The 23,877-nt window shown below is 37.3% G+C and overlaps 3 protein-coding genes across 4 annotated transcripts; all 3 read left to right on the top strand.

Annotated features, from left to right (window-relative positions):
* The first annotated feature begins 1,670 nt into the window (after positions 1-1,670).
* LOC105937333 (hemicentin-2) lies at positions 1,671-6,998 on the top strand. Its single transcript, XM_021324549.2, has 5 exons — positions 1,671-1,835; positions 3,855-4,121; positions 4,208-4,540; positions 6,199-6,453; positions 6,543-6,998. Exons 1-5 carry the CDS (start codon positions 1,784-1,786, stop codon positions 6,548-6,550), a joined length of 915 nt encoding a protein of 304 aa, XP_021180224.1. The 5' UTR covers positions 1,671-1,783; the 3' UTR covers positions 6,551-6,998.
* A 5,915-nt stretch (positions 6,999-12,913) lies between these two features.
* Positions 12,914-14,650, top strand: cmc4 (C-x(9)-C motif containing 4 homolog (S. cerevisiae)). Of its 2 annotated transcripts, XR_002429141.2 has the most exons (3): positions 12,914-13,063; positions 13,133-13,326; positions 14,317-14,650. XR_002429141.2 is itself a non-coding variant. In XM_012878544.3 (2 exons), exons 1-2 carry the CDS (start codon positions 13,006-13,008, stop codon positions 13,267-13,269), a joined length of 195 nt encoding a protein of 64 aa, XP_012733998.1. In that variant the 5' UTR covers positions 12,914-13,005; the 3' UTR covers positions 13,270-13,566. The 2 variants fall into 2 exon arrangements, 1 of the variants encoding a protein (XP_012733998.1); XM_012878544.3 differs by lacking the exon at positions 14,317-14,650 and having other exon boundaries at positions 13,133-13,566.
* A 3,134-nt stretch (positions 14,651-17,784) lies between these two features.
* LOC105937322 (cell division cycle 37 homolog (S. cerevisiae)) lies at positions 17,785-23,877 on the top strand. Its single transcript, XM_012878564.3, has 8 exons — positions 17,785-18,161; positions 18,376-18,657; positions 20,727-20,832; positions 20,941-21,056; positions 21,411-21,533; positions 22,180-22,362; positions 22,452-22,523; positions 22,636-23,877. The coding sequence occupies exons 1-8, from the start codon at positions 18,054-18,056 to the stop codon at positions 22,771-22,773; spliced, it is 1,128 nt and encodes a 375-aa protein (XP_012734018.2). The 5' UTR covers positions 17,785-18,053; the 3' UTR covers positions 22,774-23,877.

Genomic DNA, 23,877 nt, shown 5'->3' with positions numbered 1-23,877 from the left:
TGTAATCATGTTTCATTTTTCAGTTTTTTTTTTTTTGGCTTATTCTCAATGTTAAAAGACAGCTCAATGTCTTTTAACATTGAGCTGTTTTGCTTGTGAAGCACTTTATGTAGCTTGAGCTGTTGGAAATGTGCTATATAAATAGATGTGACCTTTACCTATTAATGTTTTATTGTAATACATCTTTTCAACTATTCTTATCATGGGAAGTTTCATTACAGCTACTGTAATTACTGGATGTTGCTCAGAGCACAACTGCATGCAGCGCTGCTGTTTTTTTTTTTGGTTCATCTTTGGTGTGTGCATAAATCATGTAACATTCTGTAAATTTACTTTGCCATTTGCTATTTGTTTGCAGTGTTGTACCTTGGCAATTTTAATTATTTTTCCCTATTAGACATAGAATGCCACTTCTATAACAACTGGTTACTAAAATGTACCTATTGGGGTTTTTTGTGTGTAAAATCTTTACAGGCGAATAAAAACACACTTTTATGTGAAAGTTAGCACAACTACAAATAAGAAAAAAATAACATATCAGATCTCATTTAAATGAGCGGAAAGATGAAAGATTAACACATTACTGAGCCACTTTCTGTGTCAGTCACTTCCTTAAGCAGAATACTGATTGAGGCAAAGTCAAAACAGCATCTGTGTTTCCTTGCCCCCCTTTGTCAGTCCCTCGCACTCCTTTCTCTGCCTCTTTCAGTCTGCCTTACATTGTATAGCACTGAGACTCCCATACTAATTAGACCCTAACCAAATGAATGTAAAGAGGAGAATGTCTAATCCTTTCTGCAGTGCTGAAATAAAACCTTTTTTTTTAATCAGATTTGTTATAAAACTGCATCCCCTGTGTCCTTTTCCTTTTGTTTCCTAGTGAAATTTAGCAGGAAAAGTAGCTCCACTGTTTGTTTATGCTTTTCTTGTGCTGCCATAACGACCTAGCAGATGGGATACAGCACAGTAAGTCAAACAGTTAGAAGACAATGGCTTTGCAAAACAAAATGCTTGTCTTGAAAACTTGTTGGGGCGTATTTAAAGGTGTGAGTAATGTGGGAATCCACAGCGCAAAAGTGCAAAGTTTCCCAGCTGTCCTCTCCATAAATACATTTAAAAAGCATCTGTTTTTTATTCACCCGCTTGCACTACGGTTGCAGTCAGAGCTGCTATTCTGCGTAGCATTCTGGTCACAGTGTGAGTCTTACCAGCTCACATGCTGCAGGAGACCGGCTGTCTTGCCTGCTGGGATTAAACAAAGCATGAAGGCCTCAGGCAGTCTCAAACAAGTGTGCAAGGGGAACTAAAAACAAGCTATTCTGCACAGATCTTAATGATAAGAGACCTAATTTAGGAGCTAAAATGTTTCACAAGCCTGTATCAAGGCCAAACCTAAAGACGGAAAGAATAGAATGTCAAGACGGAAGTTAATAACTTATTCACATTTATTTATAATTTCCAGAGAAATTTAGGGGTGCGGTTGAAGCAGCGATCTGTTCTCCAGATTCACTTGCAAGTATCCGGAGGGTCAGGTATTCCTGTTGTACATCTACTGGTGTATTTGTGAGCTTTTTAATTCACTGTTGCAGAAATAATAGGCAGGGTTAGCTTTCCCACTCCTCTGCTTTACTTTTCCCCTTTTTACCCCCTCCCATCTGTAAAGTCAGCTGGGAGGGATCTCTGCTTTGTTCCAACATAGTTCCCTGCAGAGTTGCTAGGGTCGTTCAAGTTGGAATTTTCTGTCTGTCGACGACCAGTGCAAAAAAAATAAATAAATAATACCATGGGAAACAATTTTCTTATTTGGATTTTCCTTTTTTGCTTATTCTATAAAGGTAAGAAGTTGTGGTCTACACGTTTCCTGTAACTTGTTTTGAATGTAGATGACGTGCAAGGGCAGAAACTGTGATCTAAAAATTATGTGGTGATAAATGAAAAGCTAGGACTGACTGACTGATGCATTATGCCTACGACTGCAATTATACTGAACTAATCAGGAAATGTAAAATAAAATAAAAAATCAAACAACATAAACAAATGCTTATTTGTGTTAGAATTGATTCATGACTCTCCTTTGCATGCCAGGTTTTATTTACAGGAGCTGTGAAAAGTATTTCCCCCTTAAAGATTTCTCCTGGTTTTTTACATTTTTGACACAGATGTTTCATCTGATATAACAGAGTGATTAAATCTAAATAAAAATGTATTTTTTATGATGGTTTTTAAAGGGGAAACGGCTATCAAAACCAACTTGACCCTATGTGAAAAAGTAATTGCACCCCACTTGTGCCACCCTTAGCAGCAGCAACTGTCATCAAGTGTTTGCGGTGACTCGCTGTGAGTCTTTTACATCACCGTGGAGAAATGTTGCTCCACTTTTCTTTATGGAATTGTTTTAATTCAGACTCTAGGAAGGTTCTTTGAGAATGAACAACCAGTTTAGTGTCATCTCGCAGCGTATCAATTAAATTTAAGTCTTGACTTTTACTGGGCTATTCTAAAACAAAACTTCATTTTTCAAGGTATTTAGGGTTTTACTTGCTGGTGTGCTTTGGGTCGTTGTCCTGCTGCATAATGCATAAAGCCGGTTTCATCAAAACAGCAGGCCATCCAGATCCTGAGACAGCAAAGAAACACCAGATCAGCACACTAGACCCCAACGATGTTTGGGTGTTTTCTTAAATGATGTGTTAGCTTTACAACAGATGTAATGGGATGCACACTTTCCAGAAGGTTTCACTTTTGTCTTGTTAATGAACAGAAAATGTTCCCAGAATACTTCGGGATCATCAAATAGTTTTTTGTCAGCAGTGGTTTTCTCTTTGGAGCTCTCCCATGGATCTCCTTTTCTCACAGTTTCTTTCTCTTTGTTAAATCATGAACACTGACTTGAGACAGTTGAGGCCTGCAATGCTTCCGATGCTGTTCTCTTGTAACGTTCTGTATGAGTTGTGTCAGTGAGCTTTTGGAGTGATTTTGGTAGGCCAGCACCACCTTGGAAGATTTACCAATGTTCCATGTTTTGACTATCCGTGGATAATGGCTGTCGCTGTGGGTTAGTTGAGTCCAAAAGCCTCAGAAATAGTCATGTGACTTTATCCAGACTGTTACATGTCATTGACTATGTTTCTAATGTGTTCTTACATTTCATCTGATTGGTCTTATAATCTACTCCATGTTTTCAGAAAAGTTCTATTTAAGTTTTTTTTTACTCTAAAGGTCTGGCAGTAATCATACTAGTAGGGCTGGTTTTCATAAAAAGTAGTTAATTACATTTATTTAATCATTTATAAATTCTTACCCTTTTTCACATAGGAATAGGTTGTTTTTGATTCATTGTATTACCCTTAGGAATTATATTATAATTTAGAAAACAAGCCATTTGTATTAACTTGGGTTATAATAACCCGGAGAGAGATTGCTGCAAAATCAGTGAGTAAGATGCAATCGACAGGGCTTCCTTGGGAAGAATACTTTTTACCGATTGCCATAATAAATTGAACTTGAGTGTATTGTTTTGTGACTAAGATCGAATTACAATCAATGTAATTAATCTATCTATATGTTTGTATTGAATCCACTGTTATAAATTAGATCCGTTTTGTTTTGTAAAGTGCCAAACCCCTGTAAAAAATGCATTAAATTGAATTGAATATTAAAATTGTTCTGTTGCCCTGACACAATTAGGAGTAAAACAAAATCAAAAATGAGAAGAAATCTGTTAGGGGGCAGAACTTTTTTCACAACACTGTACTGTATTTAAATTTGCTGTAACAAAGTTGAATAACCGGCACATATAAAATATAGTATTTAATGTCACTGGCTTTGGTGGCGGCTGCTGCTGTCTTCCCCAGTGTCAGGAGAAGGGTGCTCCCTTGTTCTCAAGCCCTCCCGGGTTGTGGTGGGCTTTGGGGAGTCGGTGACGGTCAGCTGCGAAGCCACACGCCCAGTTCGCGTCCTAGGCTGGGAATCCGCCATCAGTGCGGTGCACACGCAGGAGGACCAGTCTGTCCAGTGGAAGGTGGACAGTCTCATTGACTGGATAGAGGAGCCCATCTGTTATGGGGTCTTTTTCACAGCTCCGAGACAGTGTGAGGAGAAACTCAACCTTGTGCTCTACAGTGAGTCAGTTCTTCGCCCAAACATGTGTGTTCAAACTCAAATGAACTTGTTTTCCTGACCATAAATCTGCGTGTTATTCCTGTAGAAACTCCAGACAGCATTTCCATCAGGCAGGCGAACCACTCTGGTCCCATGGTGGAGGGAAAAGAGTACCAGCTGCTCTGTGAGGTGCAGAATATTGCTCCTGTTCAGTACCTCACACTGAGATGGTACCGAGGCCAGACTGAGGTTTATCAGCACTCCTTCTCAGACCTCACATCGTCTTCCCCCGTCCAAGTGTCCTCTACCCTCGTCATCACCCCAGCGATTGCAGAGAACGATGCAGAATACAAGTGTGTAGCAGAGCTGGAGCTTGGACCGGAAGGACCACAGCCCCCTCCCTCTTTGGCCTCAGAGCCCCTCGCTGTGTCTGTGCACTGTGAGTTCTGATGTGTATTATACACATGCCAGTATAGTGATTATATATATACAACACAAAGTAGAGCCTAGTTGCTAAGTGGAAAGAAATGATAATGGTAGTAATAATTTATTTTCAAGTCTTGTCACAGATTCCCAGATCGATTTATATCTGAACTTTGATTGGCCATTAAACACATCAGCATACTTGGCTCTATACCAGGGCTCAGCACCCTTTCCAATCCAAAGAGCCCCTTTTGCCCTCAGTCCAGCTAAATAATAATCATTTAGAGCTGCAAATGCTACATGACCTTTTGAACAACTTAGAAATTAACAATATATCTATTATAAGGAATTTGTTGTGAACCGTCACTTTATTTTTATTTTCAAACAAAGAAAAACTTTGAACTTTTGCCAAAAAAAAGGTGGAGGAGAAAAAACGTCTGTGGGATGTTAACATTAAATTTGTGATGTTGATTCTTGAACACATCTTAAATACAGCTTAAATAACAAAACGTACTCGTCATTTTAGTGTCATTTTGTTGTAGAAATTCAACATAATTATTCCACGAAGAAGCCGAAAAACTGCTCAAACCATCATTTGTGATCATATCTAAATCTATAAACATGAGTTGGTTCTTTATCGTTTTAGCCAAAGCTATTAAGAACCATTGTGGAAGGTTCAAAGAGCCACAGGTTGATTATTTCCTTGCTATGTTTCAGGCTGTTGTCCGGCTGGAAGGTGAACCTCCACCCCAGTATCTAGTCTTTTGAAGCCCCTAACGCGTTTTTCTTCAAGATTACCCTATATTTACCATCCATCACCATAGCAACTATAACCAGTGTTCCTTGTTCCTGCTAAACTATCAGTCTCTACAGTATCAGTCCCCACAGTATGACACTGTTACCTCCATGTTTAACAGTGGGGAAGTAAGTTTAGGGTTAAATATGGTGTGAGCCAAAAGTTTCATTAATAGTGTCATCTGAGCAGAGCTGAAAATAAGCTTTTTTGGCCTTTTTTTTTCTTGGCACTCTTCCACGAAAGCATAATCTTAGAGTCACCATAGTCCTCTGAAATGATTCTTTGGATAATTATCTCCTTGCCCAGTGTGTTTGCTTTAGGTGGACGGCCATATCATCCATAGGTTTGGTAGATTTGCTGTTGCAATGCTCTGTAAGATATCCAAAGCTTGATATAAACAATATAGTCTCTTCTTGTATCAACATTTTTAAAATCTCAATATATTGCTGAGCCATATTCCTCAATATTAACAGAAATAAACGATTGGAGTATATCCCTCTGTGTAAAGTGAATCTATGTAAGATTTGAGTTAATCTTTTAAGACCAAATAAGTGAAATCATGTAACTTTTGGATGATATCATTTATTGATCCAGGATTTTTTTATTATTTTATTTTTTTTATAGATGATGTGCGTCAAGCTAATAATACCTAGTGTGTTAGCTCATGGATTTTATGACGAGGTGTCAAAAGGGGCTTGCATCATTTTCCTTCTGCTTGACATTTATTTCGTGCTGGTCAATCACATTATTTGCAATAAAAGATATTAAAGTTTTTAACTGAAATGTGACAAATTACAAAGACGTTGAAGTACCATGAATGCTTTAGCATATATGGATTATCAAATTCTGTTTTTTTTTTTTTTGTTTTGTTTTTTTAGTCCCTCCAACATTTCTAAGTCCTGAAACAGAAGTGTTAGACTTTGCAGCAGGAGCAGAAATCACCCTAAACTGCACCGCCACAGGAAACCCTGCCCCTGTATACAGCTGGCAATCACCCCATCTCATAGAGGAGAGGATGAAGGCAGAGGCGGTTATCACTTCCTCCTCGCTACTCCCAGGCAGATATACATGCACTGCCTCTAACACGCTGGAAAAGAAGAGCAAGCAGTTCATAATCAAAGAACAGATCAAAGGTAGAGAGAAGATGTATGAGTGGCTGCGGTTATTAAAATGCTCCAAACGCCGGATCTTAATCCTGATATCTCCTCTTGCTTGTGCTCAGGTGTGTGAAGTCAATTATCTCGCGATGGATCGGTTGGCCTGCCGTCTGACTCATGGGGAAAATTGCACCACGCTGATTTCTCTGTCGCCACTTTGGAGATGGGAATGATGACACATTTATGATTCAGTGGATGTTGATGAGGTTCATGTTACCTTCCCAAGTTAGATATCATAGGGGAAAAAATACTATGTTTGGTAACTGCAATTTAATATATATGTGTTGGTTTAGGTAGATTTTACATTTTAGATTTGAGATGTGATATTTGTTGTGTAATTTATATTTTTGCTAGCCTTATTTACCCACTAATGTAATAAAGTCCTGTAGCATTTCAAAAACACAGCTACTATTGGCCTTGCAAATAATAGCTGAAGAGAATTACTGTAAATATGAGCTGTTCATGGCTTGATTTTCTTATCTTTATCAATAAAAGTTCAATAAAAACAAGCTTTTTACTAATGGGCTTGCTTATTGATGATTATGACTTTGTTTTTGTCAGATTGCTAATGTCAGTCTTGGGTTTTGTTAAAAAAAAAAAAAAAAAAAACGAAAGTCCCTCAGCACATTAAAGGCTGTAATCCCTTCCAACAGAAGCATTTTTGTTATTTTCTTTTTCGTTTTCAGCCTGAGGTGTAAGCTGGACCATCTTTGCAGATGACTCATCAGCACTGGGACTCTCCAGTTTCCCACATCCGCTGAGCGGAAGTGATACTTCAATTTCAGTTGTGTTCAACACAGACGAGGAGTTCCGGGGAAGATGGCGAACCGGAAAGGCAGCTTTCTTTAAGCTCGAATGCACTACTCCCGATTTGATAGTTAAGACCTCTGTTTTTGAGCACTCAAAAGGTTACAAAGCTTACCTATACAGTTTATTTATTTCCGGTTTAATTCTCTTTAACAACTCATACATACAACAAAAGATATGAAACGAGAAAAAGCTGATACTACGGCCAAACCAGCGACAGGCTCCAAGACGTGCTCTCCAGTCCCTGACCACGAGTATGCTATGGAGACTTCACTGCCAACAACCAAAAGGAAATCTCCCCCGACGCCTATTAAAACACCGACACCACCCAGCAAGGTAATTGTGTCCCAAAACGAGGAAGTCATCAACCCGATGGTGGAAGCCATTAACAAGTTAACAGACAAGATTGATAACTTCGGCGTGCAGCTACGTGATAACATGATAATGGTTGCTAACATCTCTAAGCTAGCCGAAATGAACGCAGCTGACATAAAAGACTGCAAAACGAAACTATCTGACCTGGAAAAAGAGGTTCCTGCGCTCATCAAAGAAAACGCGGAGATGAAGGAAAGGTTGTTGGAACTAGAACGCTATAAACGCCGCTGGAATTTAAAAATTCAGGGCTTGAAAGAAAAAAATAACGAAGATACCCGCAAAGAAGTCATCGACATCTTAACCAAAATAGCACCGCACTGGGCCTCGTCCATTGGCAACGCAGTGGACATCGCGCATCGTCTGGGGAAAAAAGAAGATGGAAGACATCGGCAAATACTTATTCAGTTCAGCATGAGACACCACAGAGATGCCTTCTGGAAACTCACTAAAGATTCCAAGACGTGCAAGGAGCTGGGCATCCACTTCAAGCAAGATTTCTGCAAACGGGATCGGGAGGCAAGAGCTGCAGTCTGGCCCAAAATGGAGCGAGCCAGGAACGAGGGAAAAAGTGTCTACTACCGAGGGCATGTCGGCTACATCAGCGGTGTTCGGGTGTTCCCTGATTGACTGAAAATCCAGTGGTAGTGTTTAGTAACCACACAGTATATGAAGAGAGCACAAGGTGCTAGATTATGGTTCAAGGAAAGTTGCATTCCTTTATTTCTAAAATTCTTTCGGTTAAATAGGCCAATTCAATAAATAGGGCTATTTAAAAAAGGCAAAGTTAATTATTCAGAGATTTGCTAAATCTTTTTGATAAAAACATGCTAATCATATTTAGTTAGAGGTCAGTTATTTTGTTCCGAACTCAGTTTAAGGGAGTTAGTGTTTCATTCGTTCCTTTTCCTAAACACTAGAGGTTCAATTACCTTCTCCATATTTTTTCTGGTGCTTCCCTTTTATGTCTGTGTTTATTTCTAACTTTAACTGTGTGTCTTTAAATGTTAGGGGTTTGAGAGATAGTATCAAAAGGAAATCAATATTTCTCTTCTGTAAAAATGCAAAAGCTAGCTGCATATTGTTACAAGAAACACATTCTACTGAGGCAGATGAAAACTTCTGGTCTAATCAATGGGGGGAAAAAATAATTTTGTGTCATGGTACTAATAAATCTGCTGGTGTTGCTTTACTATTTAAAAATTTTCAGAATAAACTAGAAACTCATAGGAAAGACACCCAGGGCCACTGGATTATTTGTGTACTCAAAATGGAAACTAGTTTTGTGATTCTCTGTAACGTCTATGGTTACAACAGTGTTGCTCAGAATAAACGCTTATTGACTGAATTAACAAGTCATCTAAAAGAACTAGCTCATAAATATTCCACAAACAATTTTATATTGGGAGGAGATTTTAATATGGTTTATAATGAATGGCTTGATAGATCACCCTCTAAATTCCAATCTCATCAGATAAATGTAGTTTTACAAAACTTTTGCTTAGACCTTAACCTGCTGGATCCTTGGAGAGAAGCAAATCAGCGTGGTCAGTCCTACTCCTGGTTTAAACCTGATGGCTCAGTTAAGTCCCGTATCGACTTCTGGCTAATTTCAGGAAATCTGATGCAAAATAGTGTTAATGCTGGAATTTCACCTGCACCTTTATCTGATCACTGCCTGATACAACTCAGTATTACAGCTCAACTGAAAAAATCCCATAACAAAGGTTACTGGAAGTTTAACTCAACCCTACTTAACAATGAAAAGTTTAATAACGACATCCTGGAGCATCTCAATTTAATTTGTGGTGATAAAAATTTAAACTCTTACACGGAAAAATGGGAATTTTTTAAATTTAAAGTCCGCCAAATCTCAATCAAATACAGTAAATTAATAGCTACCCAAAACAAGGAGAAGGAATTAGAAATCATTCAACAACTTAGTCACATCTGCTCTAAACCTTTTTTTAATGATGATGACAAAAAGCACAAAAAAATTCTACAGTCTGAGTTAGATAATTTTTATACTAAAAAAGCCAAAGGAGCATATCTAAGGTCCCGAGCTAAGTGGATTGAAGATGGTGAGAAAAGTACTGCATATTTCTGTAGATTAGAAAAAATTAGACAGGAAAGAAATGCGATAAATTGCTTGCAAATTAATGATAAACCATGCACTGACTCAAAATTAATATCCAAAGAAATTTTTACCTTTTATAGCAATTTATATTCCTCCACATACAATAACTCAATGGCAGAAACATTTTATCATTCTGTTCATCATTTAATTCCAAAAATTGATGACAATTTTAAGCAGATTTGTGAGGCAGACATCACCATGGAGGAATTGGATAAAGCTTTGGATGCTTTATCCAAGGACAAAGCTCCGGGCTGCGATGGCTTAACAAGTAACTTTTATAAACATTTTTGGGTTCACATAAGAACCCTTGTATTTGGAATGCTTACAGAGCTATTAGAAAATGGCTGTTTAACCCACACTATGAAACAAGGTGTCATCACGCTCATCCCTAAACCCGGAAAAGATCCAACTCTTCTTGATAATTTAAGACCAATAACACTATTAAATAATGATTACAAGCTTCTGACACACATTTTTGCTAACAGGTTAAAATCAGGCATAACCCAAATTATCTCTGACACTCAATCTGGATTTATAAAAGGACGCTCTATTCATAACAACATTCGCCTTATTTTGGACTTAATTGACTATAACCATTTAATTGAAAATGAAGGCTTTGTATTATTTTTAGACTTTTATAAAGCCTTTGATATGATAGAACATGAATTTATGTTCAAAGCTTTAGATTTATTTGGGTTTGGTAAAAAAATTATTAATGTAATTAAAACATTTTATAAAGATACAAACAGTTCAGTGTGTCTTCCACATGGTACCTCACAAAGATTTAACATCAACAAAGGTATAAAACAAGGTTGTCCAATCTCTCCTTTGCTGTTTATTGCTGCTGCAGAAATGCTTTCCATATCAATTAAAAATGCTCAATTTGGCAAATTGTCGGTGGGAGGCAAAGAGTTTTCTATTAGTCAGTTAGCTGATGACACAACCATATTCTTAAATAACCTAAATGAAATTCCCAAAATTCTCAAATTGATTGAAACATTCTCAAATGCTTCAGGTCTTAAATTAAATTTAAACAAATGTGAAATCTTGCCTCTTAAAGACTGTCCCATGTCTACTGCTTTTAGTATTCCTGTTAAATCCAATGTTAAATATCTGGGTGTGCATATAAATAAAAATAAATCTGATTTAGAAAATCTGAATATTTGGGACAAACTTCAAAAATGCAAAACTCAGCTAAATAAATGGACACACAGAGATTTATCTATTCTGGGAAGAATATTTCTTACCAAAATGGAAAGTATCTCCAGACTAATCTACCCTGCATATACATTAGGAATACCCAATTCAGCAATCAAATCTATCAACAGAATGAATTTTGACTTCATATGGAAACAAAAAACTCACTATATCAGAAAAGGTAATTTAATTAAACAGTTTGAAGACGGAGGCCTACAAGCTATTGAATTTGACAGTATGAATGGCACTTTAAAAATAAATTGGCTCCGATCTTTTCTGACAAATCAAAATAAATTATGGTTCCATATTCCAAGCAAAATATTTTCAAATCTGGGCGGAATTAGTTTCCTTCTTAGATGTGACTTTGACGTTAAAAAACTGCCTGTTAAACTTTCCTTCTTTCACCAGCAAGTTTTATTATACTGGAGATTAATTTATAAGCATAACTATAGCCCACACAATACTCCCTTATGGAATTGCCGTTACATAAAAATGAATAATAAATCAATCTTTGCCCATAATTGGCTAGAACAAGGTGTTTGGTCTGTGATGCATTTATTAAATAATGGAGGGATTATGTCTTTTGAAGACTTCTGTGCAAAATATAACCTGCAAATAAATAAAAGTAAATTTGAAAAAGTTATTAAAGCTATTCCGCCAAATATTTTATGCACAGCTAAATGCTTTTATGAGAACCCTAATTACAGAATCCCTGTGCTACCTGGACTTCTGATTAATGGGCACAGTATCACAGATAATAAACTGAAAAATTCAAAAATTAGGGAATGCTTTACTAATATTTTATTTCCTTTTGTATCAAATCCAAATTTTATATCACATCTTTTTTCAAAGGACCAAAAGGTAAATATTAGAACAAATTATTTAAATCTCCCAGTTCCTCCAAAACCCAAGGAAGTCCACTTTAAAATCTTTTCAGGTGTTTACCCCTCTAAGGAATTCCTTAGACTTCGATTTGCTATTGATGATAATACTTGTTTTTTTTGTAACGGTGATATTGAGTCAACTGAACATCTTTTTTATGAATGTGTGTATTGCAAAGCTTTGTGGGATGATGTGCACTACTGGCTTTTCCCTAAAATTCCAAATTTACCTGAATTTTCTATAAAAGACAATGTTTTTGGAACTCTGAGAAAAGAAAAGATATTTGAAAGATTACTAAATGTAATAATTATCATGGGTAAGTTTTTCATTCACAAATGTCGTTTTCTTAAAATCAAACCATCTTTCCCCACTTTTCACAAGGAACTCTGCCATCTCTTCTTATCTCTGAAATTCATGGACAAAAAACAAGATTCAGAACTGTATAACATGGTGAACAATTTGAGACTAATGGAAAACCCCTAATTATTTTTATTTTTTATTATTATTTGTATTATTATTTTATTTATTTTTTATTTATTTTTTATTTTTACTGTCTTCGTTTTCTCTGCAAGTACGGAAGCAAGTTGGATCGGCTTCTTCAAGTTTTTCAGATTTGTGTACATCTGATGCCGACGCTGTTTGTCATATATGATGTTAATAAAAAAAAAAAAAAAAAAAAAAAAAAAAAAAGTTGTGTTCAACACAGACGCCCATAAGAAAATTGGAATTTGGTTATTAGGTTGCCTGTTTCGACAGATGTGCTGCTTTTTATTATCGTAAAAAAAAACCCACCTTTTTCATTCATTAATTTATATGGAATAGTAAAGTGTAGTAATTTAAATTCTTAACATTTTGCCATACACATATATTTAATTAAAACCTTACTTATAATCGTTTTCAAATAAGGAGCTACCTTTCGTTCATTCATTTACAGATTCCAGCTGTCATTCTCCCTCCCTCCACAAGAGGTCGCCCTTTATCTCTTTTTTTTCTTTGTCTTTTTTTATTTTCAAAGATACGATTGGCCGTTGATGCGTCACATGATCACAGCAGGAAGTAGCATTACTGCGACTTGCCTCTTACAGAGGTGGGAGTCACTTTGGGTCCGCCTTGTCTTCGTTTTATTTTAAGAAATGCCGCAGAAAGACCCTTGTCAAAAGCAAGCGTGCGCCATCCAGAAGTGTTTGCAAGGTACTTCAGATGTTGTGCGTTGTTTTCATAGTCTCAGCCCTTTTGGCTAACTTCTTCCCCATCCCGCAGCTAATAAGTACCTGGAGAGTCTGTGCGAGGAGGTGATCCGAGACATGCGGCGGTGCTGTGAAGCCCAGGGGGGAAACTCGGTGTGCTGCTCCGGTTTTAAGGACCCCAAACCGACGGAGGACAAGAGCGACACATGACTGACCTCATCTGTTTTTTATGTAGCGGTAGAAAGCTCCGTTCCGTCAATGTAGGAGGTCTGTGCCACTCTAAAAGCTCGCTGTAATTTAGCAGCACGGAGTTGTCATTGACACTGTGTGGACGTGCCAAGAATGAGGCTTTAAAACGCAGTAGACATTCTGATTTAAAAAAAAAAAAAGCTACACGACCATCAGACGTAACTAGACCTCTGCGTTTTATTAACAAACACCCTGTTCGTGATGTTCAGGGACCAGCTTGTGCATCGACTTAAATTAATAAATAAAACACAAACCATCCAACAGACTCCCATGGCTTGTCAATGTTCTTATGAATGATATCCTGAATATCACCAAAGCCGGATAGAAGTAAGGAAACATCTTAATGCTCTAAATTTTAATTAATAGATTAGAGCAATATCTATGGGATGGAACATGGTCACATCATAGCATTTCTGTGTAAATCTGACTATTTATTGCGCTCAGGTAATATTTTCTCTGAGAACTTGAGCTTCACATTTTCATTTGCTGTAAGTAGGCTTCCATGATATGGACCAAAAATAATATTGTATAGCGACATTTTAAGCTGAATGTCGCTATACAATATATATATAGGTAAATATGAGAAACAGCTAAAAAAATAACCTACTGGAATACGTACAAGTATAACTATAATGGATAGACCATCTTGATATAAACAATATAGTCTTGTATTTTTTTTTTAAATCTCAATATTTTAAAAGTATCAATATATTGCTTATTCCTCAATATTAACAAAAAATAAACAATTGGAATATATCCCTTGGTGTAAAGTGAATCTATGTAAGATTTCAGTTAATCTTTTAAGACCAAATAAGTGAAATCATGTAACTTTTGGATGATATAATTTATTGATCCATCATTTTTTTAGGTATTTTTTTTTTATATAGATGATGTGTTTTCTATTTTATTTATACTGTAATTTCTACATTGTTTTCAGACCTAAAAAAAACAACCTAAGAAACTACACAGAATTCTGGAATCAACATCTGTACCTGCTTGCATTTGCAGGGTTACATGGAGCCTGCTCTGGTGCCTATCAGCAGCTGTCATTGGGCTAGAGGCGGGGTCTGGACAGGTCGCCGGTCCGTCACAGGGCAACGCAGAGACACCAAGGACAAACAACCATGCACACACATATTCATGCCCAAAGAAAGTTTATAGAGACCAATTAACTCAACAGTCACGTTTTTGGATTGTGGGAGGACTCCATGCAGAAAGAGCACAGGCTGGAGTTTGAACCCAGGACCTTCAGAACCTATTAATAGCACAAGAGGATGTAATAAAACCCATACCTATCTGTCAGCAATCTGGAATTTCTGTGGCATTACAAAAAATTGTACAACGAATATGTTTTTTGTTGTTAATGTTTCTTTTTCCATCTTGGTCTATGGGTTAAAAAGGTAAAAATAAATTATACCTTTTGACAAGAGTATCTTCGAATATTTTTACTATATTTCAAATTTCATCAGTAACTTGTTTTATTCCCTAAAGTGACATATTTATGCATAGTACAATAACCTTTTCAAGTTTAACTAAGAGGCCGTAAAATCTTTGTTTCAAACTAAATTGCTACACAAAATTTTCACTTTATTTTTTACATTTATTTTTATTTCTGAAATCATATATATATATATATATATATATATATATATATATATATATATATATATATATAAATTTAAACAATTTAATTTTTACATTTTAATTAGTGACAACATTTACTCGATGTTAGCAGAACAATTCAATATGTGAAAAACAGTATGTATGTAAGTTTTGGTTTTCTATTGTAATGTAGCAAATATCCATTAAAAACTCTAAAAATGGTCAGAAACTGATAAATGTAAGTTACTAGGCTAGTAGAAATAATATATTAAAAAATCTGTATTATAACACTTTTAATGCGCAACGATTTTTTTATTTTATGCCCAATACATTTGAAACTAGAAACTTTTGAAATTCAAATAGAAACTGAGCAACAATGCACTACTCCCACAGAAAGAGAAGTATGTAGTTGCCCCGAGTCTCAACAGGAACTGATAATCTATTTTTCCTTTTGTGAAAATTTTATTCCAATTACGTAAAACATAAATAGTATATATGTTAGAAACTGATTGTCTGACAATAAACGATTGACAATAGTCTAATTAGGCCACAGGTAAATTTGCTGTTCTTGTTATATACATTGCATTGTTATGATTATTAATGTTATTACTAATATTATTATCTGATTATTTGCATTTTAAATAATTACATCTTTTATGTCATACAAAAAATATTAAAAGTGGTAACAAATGTACTTCATATAATCTCATGATAAAGTAATAATTTGAAGTTAACTGAGGCTTTTGATGTGCTTCATCATATGATATATTTATGTAAATAACTATATCAAGGTCTTCCTTTATTTTCATTTTAGCATCATGGATCATGTTATTCTGATGAAAACCGTTTCTTTTCCATTTAATCTTAGTTTATAAGAAACAAGTCAAATTCTTTTTGACATAACCTTTGTTTTTACTATATTTTGTATTTCAACAATCATTTATGTTTTCAGTAGAGACATGGGTGTGTTGCACACTTTCTTAAGTAGAACATGAACTTGGAAAACTTCAGCATAAACCAATGCTGCAACACATTTTATATGTTTTTATGTGTTGTTTTTAAATATCTATCTATCTATCTATCTATCTATCTATCTATCTATCTATCTATCTATCTATCTATATCTATACTCGTAAATTATTCCATTCAATAAGTGAATAGGTAGACTAAATGCCACTTGTGAAGTAATTTGTGAAAAAAATGTTTTTGGTACAGCTTTGTAATGAAACAAATATCAGTTAAAAAAATCAATTAAATAACTTTTAGCAAAATAAACATTATTAACATACAATGGTATGCTAATATTTTACTTAAAGACTAATTTTAATTGTACAAATTTAAACCCCAATTGGTTTGTATTGTAGATACACATCGGATAATAAACAATTGACAAAAGTCAATTAGGCCAAAAAGTAACATACACAAGTTCATTTCAGTAGGATGTAATATAATATATTGTAAAATATTATTTCCTATACAATACACACAACATATCTTAGAGACTTAGAGACTTAGACTTTCTTTATTGTCATTTTGTATACACAGAGTGCATACAGAACGAAATTTCGTTTTCACACAGCTCAGAAATATTGCAGTAACTCTACAGGATACCTTGCAGTGAATTACAGTACAGGATAAAGTGCAGTGATCAATCGCAGTCACTTACAGGATAAATTTCAATTTGCTTCCGGATAAAGTGCAGCAGTGAACAGTAGGCAGTTGAAATGTAAACAATGTAAACCAAATGTAGACAAATATGCAGTAGGGTGCAGCAGTGATTTAAAAGTAGACAGTTGCATTGTACACAGTTTTGCAGTGCGTTTCCGGTTAAGGTGCAGCCTCAATTTTTCAGGATACGATACAATGTGCAAATGTGCAAATCAGCGAATCTAGTGTGGTACACTTTTGTACTTCAGCAGTTCAACAGTCTGATGGCAGCAGGGAAAAAGCTTTTGCTGAACCTAGTGGACCTGCAGCGGATGCTGCGGAACCTCTTTCCAGAGGGCAGCAGGGAGAATAGTCCATGGTGGGGGTGTGAGGGGTCCCTGATGATGTTACGGGCTCGGGACACACAGCGCTGCGATGAAATGTCCTTAATGGAGGGAAGAGGAGCCCCGATGATCCCTTCTGCTGTCCTCACCACTCTCCTCACGTTCTTCCAGTCGGAGGCACTGCAGCCTCCACACCACACAGAGAGACAGCTGGTCAGAATACTCTCTATGGTGCTTCTGTAGAAGGTCGTGAGGATGGGCGGGGGCAGGCGGGCTCTCCTCATCCTCCGCAGAAAGTACAGTCGCTTCTATCTATAAAGAATGCAAAGCTTAATCAAAACAAAAACAACTAGTGAACACATACTAATTCTGTGTGATTTTCTTTTTGTTTTTTTAAGACGGGGTGGCAGAACTACTACGTCACTAGATCAGAATTACGTCAGGTCAACCGAACGCAATGTTAATTTGATATTTAATCCAAGACCACCGTTTAACCCTAGAAGGGCGCCACACTTACGATATTAGACACACGAGCAGGAATTAAACAAATATGCACTAAGTTTTCAAAATAATGACCTGGACATGTAGCCAGTACTATAAGACAACCACGATAACAGTTTATTTGCAAAAATAATCTGATTTGGGGTTGAGTTACCGTTAACTTCCTTTTATGCTCTTTTTACAAAAAAAGTATATATATATATATATATATATATATATATATATATATATATATATATATATTTATTTATTTATTTATTTATTTTTTTTTTTTTTCTTCTCCCCCCCCCCCCCCCCCCAAATCATGTGGAAAATTGTTATTTACAAACGTCTTCCGCATCACGTCGTCGTTCGTGCTTCTGGCGGCCAACGTGATGACGTAAGGCGGAAGCTTGTAGGAGGCTCGGAGCGATTCTTTCTAGAATTCTGTAGCTGCATCTGGCTAGTAGTTGCGGGGAAGGTCCTTCCGAGCTTGTTCTGGAAAATAAACGTCCGGTTTCTGCGTTCAGCTCAAACCAACGTTTCCGAGTAGCGCGTCTGCATCGTGATTTTTGCTCCACAGTCACATTTTCTCCTTAGGTGTGTTTAGCCTTCCATTTGATCCGACTTATAGGAGGCTAACTTGGTTAGCTTGGGGTTCTTGCTGGCAGGATGTCCAGGATAGACTACAGCGTGTGGGACCACATTGAGGTCTCAGACGACGAGGATGATACCCACCCAAACATCGACACACCGAGTCTCTTCAGATGGCGACACCAGGTACAATTTATACAAGTTATTAAGTTCATAGTTTAATATCTGCTAGCCTAGCAGGCTGCGCATACATGCTTGGCTTGCTCCAGACATACACCACCTTAACTTATGTCAATCAAGGCCTAAGCCGTTAGCCAATGTTTTGATTGGTTGCTAACCTGGTGACTGTGCTGGAAGAAGGTCCAACAGATGATCAAAACCTGAATTCCTGCGTTTTCAGGCTCGCGTGGAGAGAATGGAAGAGTTTGAGAAGAAAGGCGAAGAAATCAACAAGAGTCTACTCGATTGTCGGCGTAAGCTGGCCGAGACACAGAAGAAACTGCAGCAGCTGAGCGTGGCCGCGTCAGATGATGCCAAAGCAGAGCTGAGCAAAGTCCAGGCCGAGGAGAAGAAGTTGAAGAAAGAGGAGCGAGACTGGGCGAAGAGGATGGACGAACACCGCAGAGAGGAGAAGAAGATGCCCTGGAATGTGGACACGCTCAGCAGAGATGGTTTCAGCAAGGTGACACAGAACAGCCGTGCTTCTTAAAACAACAGATGTGGTTTCAAGCAGCAAATTCACTGAGTCTGATGTCTTTGGGGGTGTGATTTATCTTTGTTGATAAAAACATGAGCAATTTGGCAGTTCCACTGGCAAAACAGTCTTTATGTCCTTTATATTAGTAGTCATCTGGTATTATAAATGCCAGACCTGACTGACAGTTCTTCTTCTCTTTGATGTTTAATGGCGGTTGGCAAACTACATCCACCTACTGGTATGGAAAGTGGAACAGAATGGCTTTATTCTATCTAATATATTTACTTGCTACACTGTTTTACACTGATAAGCATTCTTTTGACTCGCTAACATCTGGTTTTACCCTAAATACCAGACGTTCCTGCCCTTCCATCTGTCTCTAACCTCTTAACAATCTTTTCCCAAGTTACTTCTATAAGTCCCAAACGCTTTTCAGCTCCTATTGCAATGGTTCTTATTTTCTCCGTCTTATGTTTGGCTTGATCGATGCAGCTGATGACATAGGCTATGAATAAAATGGGTTTCTCCAGTGTTGGAGCAAAGTTTTCTCCTGTCTCCACTTTGTTTTGGAACTTGATTCTCTGCCAGGTTTATTTCTCTTGTCCTTTGTCCTTGAACTCTCCTCAGTGCTTCAGTGTAGCTTATATTTTTGTTGCATTTCTACTGCTTTTTTTATTTTTACTTAACGCTGTGCTGGCCTCCACAGCGCATTGCCTCTCAGGTGTCTCAACTCCCCTCCTCAGACGCGACCCAGCTCCCCGACTGACAGTTTCTAGCCCAAACACAACACAACATGCAGCCAACTAAAAAAACAAAACAGCTCATACCTCAACCTCTCTTGCACTCATGTTTAAAATGTAGAACTAATACATAATACAGAACACACCCTTACAATTCACTAAAGCACATGCAACATGCCGAGTACAGTAGTCTGCGTCAAGCTAATAATACCTATTGTGTTAGCTCATGGAAGTTTTCTGCCAGACGAGCAGTTTACTGAATGTTTTATGTTTCTCTCAAACATCGAGCATTTCAAGTAAACAAATGAAGCTGGCGGGGGGGGGCAAGTAAAGCATGGCGGCTCGTCAGACGTATAATAAACATGAAACCCTGTGATAAACAAGCCCAAAGTCACTGGTTAGTGGTTCTGGCAACACTGCCGGAAGCCTGGAACACAGTGCTGAGGTTTTCTTGATGTCACTTTTCCCCTCTATCATCATTCTTTAACAAACACGAAATAAATTGTGATGTTTAGGGTTACTTATTGTTGTAACATTAGTGATATTGTATATTTATTGTGCACTATTTTTGTCTAGAAAAGCGTAAATAAAGATCGGCGTCATCATTGCTGTGAAGAAGAAACGTGTTTTCATATTTAATCACCTGCTGGTTAAATGTCCCGAGGATTGCTGTTGGGCAGTAAGCCGCTCTGTGTTTTGTAAAACAGACCCGTGCAGCGACCCAAAGGTCCAGCTCCGCATCCAGTCTCCTTGACAACCCCAGAAAGCTTGGTTACAATACTAATTAAAAGGATTAAAGTCACAAAATGTGGATACCAGCACAAATGTGAAGTGAATTGTGGCTGTATATCGTGTTCTAAACGTTATCGTACTCAGGTATTGAAACCCAATAAAATGAACGTTAACCAGTCCGAAAACAATTTCTGGATTTAGCTTGAATGATAACGCTATGAAGAAAATAATACTCCTTTCTTTTAATTAGCTTCTGACAAATACTTTTGTGCTTTTATGGACTTCGTTTTTAAACGCATCTCTGATAGAGACAAAAAAATGGATTACTCTGCATCAACTTCAGATCTTGGTTTGGATGTGTTCACTGATGACTTCCTGACTGCGTCTTTAGCCATTGATCTATTTTTAGTTGGGGGTAGGTGTGATTTAAAATAATGTTGAAGTCACATACAGCCTCTAAAATTGCATCACAATCTCAAATAATTGGCGAAAATGAATTCTATCTTTAATTTGCAGCTGCACCAACAGCGACAGCTTCTGCAGCTGAGGTGGTGCTGACGCGTTTTGTTTTGTCCTTGCCAGAGCGTCGTGAACGTCAAATCTGAGGCTGGAGAGGAGACCGAAGAGGAGAAGGAGCAAAAACACAAAACCTTTGTGGAGAAGTACGAGAAGCAGATCAAACACTTCGGTAAGGGCCGCTGACAACCGTCGAGTATTTTTGTGTGTGTGTATATGAATGTTCTTCCTGTTACAGTTTGAAAACAGGGGCGTTTATTTATTAATGCTTTTACCCTAGGCATGTTGCGACGTTGGGACGACAGCCAGAAGTACCTGTCTGACAATCCTCATCTTGTATGTGAAGAAACTGCCAATTATCTGGTCATCATGTGCATTGACCTTGAAGTGGAAGAGGTAAAAAGAAAAAGTCACCTTATCTGCATGACAATTAGGCCTGTCGCTTTAATCAATAGATCAATTAGTCGCACAACAAAGAATAAGCGCTTGTTTCCTCACGGTAGGAGGGGTTGAATCTTGGTCTCCAAATAACAATAATAGAATTAATCTCAATAGGTTTTAGAAAGATTTGTTATCGGTACAGGCCTAATTACTGTTATGGAATTCTGTTCTATTTATATAGTTTAAATTGGAAAGGTGAGGTTAGTAATTTGTAATGTCACTCAGTCACGCTCTTCTCGTTTGCCTCGAGCTGTTTTCCCCACATGAGTACTGCGTTCATTATTCCGTGTTTGCTTTCTGCTTTTGTAGAAACATGCGTTGATGGAGCAAGTGGCTCATCAGACTATAGTCATGCAGTTCATCCTTGAGTTGGCGAAAAGCCTGAAAGTGGACCCCCGTGGCTGTTTCCGCCAATTTTTTGCTAAGATTAAGGTAAGTAGGTGGTGCTGTGTAGCCTTGATGTCATAAAAGCCACACGTTCAATGCTAATTTGACGGTCATGGAGAACTGAGAATTTTTGCACAAGGAAGTGTTGCAAACCCATAAAAACTGTGCTCCATTTTTAATATCTCTGTATTTTTGCTTTAACTGAACTAGATTTATTAATTATTTTTTTTAAAGTTATCTGGGAATATTCCTTGAGGCTTTGTGAAAGTCTTTCATAGTTTCTGTATTACTTGTTTTCTGTGTCTCTCTTGTACCTAATTAACATACTGCGTGTTTAAAAATGGGAAGTATGAAGAAGTCAAACCTGAAACTAATATATGTGCTGCAGAAGAACCATATCTAAAAGCCCTGTCTCCAGGATTCTTAACATGGTTTTATTAATCCGAAAATTGATCAGTAACCAAAGAATAAACTCTGAGAAAGCTTCCAGTGTGATGAAATTTACCACTTAAAACAATTCTAAGGATATCTGGCTATTTAGAAGCCAAACATGAAGCAAACGTTGAACAACGGCAAGTATTTGTAAATTTTCTGGAAGCTTCTCGGAGACGTAGTCAAAATCCCCCCCCTCCCTTATTTAAGTTAATGTTCCTTAAAACTTGTTCTCTTTGCGCTGTATGTTTTCCACCAGACAGCCGATCAACAGTACCAGGACGCTTTCAACGACGAGCTCGAGTCATTCAAGGAGCGAGTTAGAGGCAGGGCAAAGATCCGCATAGAGAAGGCCATGAAGGAATTGGAAGAAGAAGAGCGACAGAAGCGCCTGGGTCCTGGGGGGCTCGATCCCGTCGAAGTCTATGAATCTCTGCCAGCTGTAAGACCACCGTTCCTTAGCGACCCTATGAGTCTTGTTGGTATCTGCTTTAAATTCTTGAGGTTTACAGAACATGTTGTTTATTGCAGGAAATGCAGAAATGCTTCGATGAAAAAGACATCCAGTTGTTACAAGATGTCATTAGCAAAATGGACCCAACAGTAAGTAATTTTTTCATAATAAATATTTTTTTGCTTTTTTTGTATTTTTTTTATTCTCGGATGGAATTGGCTTTGCGTTTTGGTTTATAATGATTCTTTTCCATAATTTTAGGAGGCAAAGCATCACATGAAGAGATGCATCGACTCTGGCCTCTGGGTGCCTAATGCCAAGGGCGATGACGATACAAAAGATGAGGAACCCACCTATGAAGAGGTGAAACAGGTGCAGGAAGAAACGAAGAAAGAATAACCAAACAAATTCATTCTTGCTTCTTTTTTTTTATTATTATTGCAAACATATGTACCCCAAGTATTTCAGCTCCGTAACGTGTACGGTTAGTTTTGCAAATGAATAAAGGAAACGACTCATTTGAAGATGTTCGCTGAATCTAAGGGAAGAAGGTTCAATTACCAACACAACTTGGAGGCAATCGACTACCCTGCTTTGGACATAAAACTGCTGATTGTGCTAAAAGTCATCACTGAAGCTATTTTCTTTCATTTATTTGTATACACTTGTGTGGATTTCAACACACACGTCAGACTCATTTCTTTGTGTTGGCATTTAGATTGTAGGCCTTTTTTTGACTTTTCCATGCTGTCTAGGTCAGTTTTTTTTTAAATCCAGAGATTTGTTTTCGTTTACACATCTAATTTCACGTTTTTTGGTAACTCTTGGGCTAAATGTCGAACTTTGTTGACTCTAAAAGGGTATAAGGGTAAAAGGCATTTCCTCCACAGAAAATTTTGGGTCGTACAACAGGTAAATTGGTGACTGTTTGCCTCTTCTTGGCCTCAAATCGAATCACAACCGGTGTTCTCACAATGTCTTTGATTTTACGTCTCCTTAAGCCTTTGTTCAATGTAGCCTAAAATCTAAATGTGTCCTCCTCAAGCTTTACTCTTTACCCACCTTCTCCAAAATAGTTCAAAAGATGGAGCAAGTGCTCATTTAGACCTGTCATTGGCACTAGGAACAGATGCTCAGCTTTTATTCATGCTTTGGTTTTGACAACTAGTTGACCCACATATCTGCATGTTGTAGCTCCTGTTTCAAAATACACTCGTTTATGTTGGCTTTGTCATAAATAAGATTATTTGATTTTACTCTAAATGACTACATAAAAGGAATCTTTGTGGAAAAAGATGGCCTGTTTTTCTTCTGATTGTGTGTGGGTGGGGTTGGGGAGGTCCTGAAATATATTTAGCTTTACGCCAAGTAAGGCAGAACTTTGCAGTGACAACTTTGAAATGCTGTTTCACTATAATGACATTATGGGGAAAACACGTTTCAGAAAACACGTTCCGATGACACAACGGTTGAAGGACAACCCAAATAAATGTGTTGAAAGAG

This window comes from Fundulus heteroclitus, chromosome 16 (assembly GCF_011125445.2).
Source record: "Fundulus heteroclitus isolate FHET01 chromosome 16, MU-UCD_Fhet_4.1, whole genome shotgun sequence".
Lineage (NCBI taxonomy): Eukaryota > Metazoa > Chordata > Actinopteri > Cyprinodontiformes > Fundulidae > Fundulus > Fundulus heteroclitus.
This window is presented reverse-complemented; position numbering and strand designations above follow the sequence as displayed.